Genomic DNA, 4,335 nt, shown 5'->3' on the forward strand with positions numbered 1-4,335 from the left:
GGGCTGGCCCTATCGCACATTACATCAACAATTTTCAGAATTATTGAACATATATTTATTATATAATAAATATAAATCCAATTCAAATATTTATTGGATTAACTCAAAGGCCCAAAATACTTATTTCTGAGATTCTAGAAATATTGGTTTGAATTTTATCTCTTGCCAATATTTCCAGAGATTAGTAGGAACATTTTCTTGGGCTTGTTTGAAGAGATTTTTAATGTTGATTTCCCCTATAATCATAACCAACACCCTAATCACCTAATGGGCCGGCCCATTGTGGCTGAAGGTACTGTTTTTTTTCAACTATTTGTTTTCTGATTTCATTTTATGTTTTTTATTTTTTATTTTTAATCTATCTATTTCATTTTTCCTTTGAATCTAGATTTTGTTTTCTTATTTTCCTTTTTCTCTAACGCACAAACATTTTTAAAATCTACTAGCACACATGTCCGTGCGTTGCGATGGAAGAAAAAAAATATCATGCGACCCTAGCTCAACAAGTATGGTTCAAGACCCTTCTTCCAACATGTCCACGTCCTTTATTTTAACATAGCGCCACACTCGTGTCATCCCTTATTCTCATTCCCGTCCCTACCGACAGTGACATGGTATACATATGATCACAACACATCTGAACGTGATCAATCTCAAGGTGACGAGCTCGGTCACCGCACGACACAACTGTCATTGAACCGTGCTAGAAGGGACGTGATCTTATTACTCATTGCCTAGCCGACGTGATCTTTATGACTACAAATAAATTCTATCGTGGTGTAATACTAAACAATTGTCTTGATATTGTGGTTAGTCCGCATGCTAAATTTTCAACGCAGATGATGAGGTAATGAATCTTTCGCTCACTAAAAAGAATGAATATGGGCGACAAAGACTCGTTTTTCTTCTATATTTCGATGGACTTCTAGCACATGGAAGTCACTTCCTTGTGCGTACCGTATATTACGCTAGCATCTACATATATATCAGTGTTTGTCTTGATGTCGTGGCTAGCGCATGATACAAACTATCAGTTTTTCTCAGGTTCGAGTCCAGCTTTCACATTTTCTTGTTAACCACGTCAAACAATCATTTTTAAGGGGTTCAAACAATCAGTATTTTTTTAGAAACTTGAAACAATCAGTTGGTCTCAGGTTCGTTGCTTGAGGCCCATGTCCTCGATTTGCCCATGCGAATGAGTAGCTGCGCCGCTGGAGGCCTGGTCGGTGCTAGGAGACGCATGAACAACGACTAAATTGATGCATGGTTTCTTAAAAAAAGACTAATAAATGTATGAAGAACTATGAAATCTTCCTCCCTTGATGAACTATATGAAATCTTCTTTCCTTTATTATTATGTATAGATATAAAATATTTCTAATCACATGACAACATCCTTTTCCTAAATACGTGAACATTTGCTAGTCTTTATTTCTATAACTCACACCGTATATTAAATACGAGATGTCATGTATCTCAGAAAAAATAGTTTTGTGTGGCTCCTTTTTTTAGAACTGCTAGGACTTTATGTATCTCATCATAATGGTCTGCTGTGTTTATCGCCTCTGCTACCACGCTGACTGGCATGTCACTAACAACCTAACCGCACCTGACCATCTAGGCGCACCTTTGGGTTTTCATTTTTTTCTGCACATGTTTTCAGGTTTTATTTGGGCTTTTTTATTTTATTTTATTTTATTTAGCTTTCCGTTTTCGCTGGTTTTCCTTAGGTTTTGAAGGGAAAATTGTTTGCTCTTAAAAAAAAATCAGAAAGTAGTGCTTTATGTGAGAAGCACAATATGTGCTTATGCGAGAAACACAATTGTGCTTCTCCGTAAAAGGAAAAGCACGATCCTCCTCAGACCGAAGGTTTGGGCATTATCGGTGTCCAAAGAAAAAGGATGGCATCTTGAGCTAATATGGAGCATCTCGGACGCCAAATGTTTTATGCCTCCGCTTCGTTGATCCACTAAGTGAGGAAACCATTGACCTAGCTCATTTTCCGAGGGCCAGAACAATTATTGTCACCAGATCAAAGTCAAACCCCATCACCTCATGCAGATGCCTCGTCTAAAAAACCGATGCCAGTAGCCGCCGCCCTGGTCGCCGTGTTCTCTGTCCGGCCGCTACGCCGCTACCTCCCCGCACGTGCCACGTTCTCAGATTACCACCGCGTCGCATATGCGTCCTCTACATATGCTCTGGCTTCCCACTGCACAGATGCAGCCCTTGCCGCTGTCAATGTTCTAAGCTTCTAGAGCTAGCCACGACGATGGCGCGCTTGTTTCTTCCTCCCGTCCTGCTGGCCTTCTCCCTGGCCGCCGCTACCCTCATCCTGAACGTCGGCGTCGCGGAGGCATTTTCGTGGCAGCGGCAAGGGTGGCGCCACGTCTTCCGCGGCCGCTACGGCCGCCGCCACCGCATCTCGTCGATCGTGACGGAGACGATGTTCTCGAGCATGTTCCTGCACAAGGACAACGACGACTGCCCCGCCAAGGGATTCTACACCTACTCCTCCTTCGTCAGCGCAGCGGAGTGGTTCCGGGAGTTCGGCAGCGGCGCCCACCACGTCGACTCGGACACGCGCAAGCGCGAGGTCGCCGCCTTCCTGGCGCAGATCTCCCATGAGACCACCGGCGGGTGGGCGACGGCGCCCGACGGGCCGTACTCGTGGGGCCTCTGCTTCAAGGAAGAGATCAATGCGTCCAGCAACTACTGCGACGCTGACAACAAGGAGTGGCCCTGCGTCCCCGGTAAATCCTACCACGGCCGCGGACCCATGCAACTCTCCTGGTGAGCATTCCACACAAAAAAAGAATCATCATTCCCGGTGTTCGGCGACACGCCGGCCGGTACAGCCGCACTCCACGTATCTAAAAAGTCTATTTTTCAGGAACTACAACTACGGGCCGGCGGGGGAGGCGCTGTGCTTCGACGGGCCGGGGAACCCGGAGCTCGTGGCGAGCGATCCGGTATTGGCGTTCAAGGCGGCGCTGTGGTTCTGGATGACGCCGCAGGAGCCCAAGCCGTCGTGCCACGACGTGATGCTGGGGCGGTACGTGCCCACCGACGCCGACAGGCAGGCGAACCGAACGGCGGGGTTCGGGCTCACCACCAACATCATCAACGGCGGGCTCGAGTGCAACCTCCCTGCCGATTCGAGGGTGAAGGATAGGATCGGGTACTACCGCCGGTACTGTGAGATCCTCAAGGTCGACGACCTTGGGGACAACTTGGACTGCGCTCAACAGCTGCCCTACTCGTAACCAACCCATAAACTTGACACTAATCAGTCTAGGCACTGCTAATCAAGCTAGAGTGCTAGACATGCATGCAAGTCTCAGTCTATTTTACCAATGTTGAACTTCTTATGTTGCTTATGCAAATCTTATGGATGAAACCTTATGGCTTCTAGCTAATTGTAGAAATGCCATGTGTCGGGAAAACCTTTTTACTCGCAATCTTTTCCCGTCTATATGACACCGATTTTTTTCCTCCACAATTGCTATTCATAAGTTTCCTGAAATTCCAATTCTTAATTTTGCGCGAAGTACCGAGGCGGAGAGACGGGGGCGCCACGACGAGGCCGAGCCAGGAGTGGTCCGACAACATTGTCACCGCTAGAGGAGTCGGAGGTTGGCAGGTTCAAGTGGGTGGGCGGTGGGGGGCTGCCGGAGGTCACAGGTGATGGAATTGTGGTTGATTATTTAGAGGGGTAGCCCGCTAGCTGGGACAAGGTGGAGCAGCGAGGCGGGGTGCGGGCAGCGCCCTCCGGCCGCATGGGGAAGGTTGGCAGCTAGAGGAGGAAGATCAATAGTATGTGAGAGATGCGGAAGATGAAGTTGTGGCCCCTACGTCTAAATTAGATGGTTAACAATATCGATTGAGATGAGAGTATCATAGATAGTATCATGTGATGCCAACTAAGCATGAAGCTAACATTACATGTCATTAAATAAAGAAAGAGAGACTTATATAGTATCATAATATGACATCGTATCATAGCATATACGTGGAACGACAAAAGTCATGTTGGAATTCATATTGGAATTCTACAAGCAAATAAATAAGATAGTCACTCTACGATACTATGCATTGTGATGATAGTATCATAAATGTATGATACTGCCCACTAAAACAGGTCTGAAACTATATTTTTACTAACATATGGACATACAACCCTTTTTTTCTCGATTGAGTACTCTTATTTTGAACCATTAGGTCCGAAGACAAATGATCTTCCCCTTCTGGTTCTAAGTAGACTTTCTCATCTCCTCATGTAAGCAACCCACTCCTTCCACCTACATCCTACCACCACCTTATTCTTTGGCGATG

General features: G+C 46.0%; 1 protein-coding gene across 1 annotated transcript; it reads left to right on the plus strand.

Moving 5' to 3' along the window:
* The first annotated feature begins 2,137 nt into the window (after nt 1–2,137).
* LOC119364221 (chitinase 10-like) lies at nt 2,138–3,485 on the plus strand. Its single transcript, XM_037629656.1, has 2 exons — nt 2,138–2,793; nt 2,894–3,485. The coding sequence occupies exons 1-2, from the start codon at nt 2,273–2,275 to the stop codon at nt 3,264–3,266; spliced, it is 894 nt and encodes a 297-aa protein (XP_037485553.1). The 5' UTR covers nt 2,138–2,272; the 3' UTR covers nt 3,267–3,485.
* The last annotated feature ends 850 nt before the right edge of the window (nt 3,486–4,335 follow it).

This window comes from Triticum dicoccoides, chromosome 1A, assembly GCF_002162155.2.
Source record: "Triticum dicoccoides isolate Atlit2015 ecotype Zavitan chromosome 1A, WEW_v2.0, whole genome shotgun sequence".
NCBI classification, from domain to species: Eukaryota; Viridiplantae; Streptophyta; class Magnoliopsida; order Poales; family Poaceae; genus Triticum; species Triticum dicoccoides.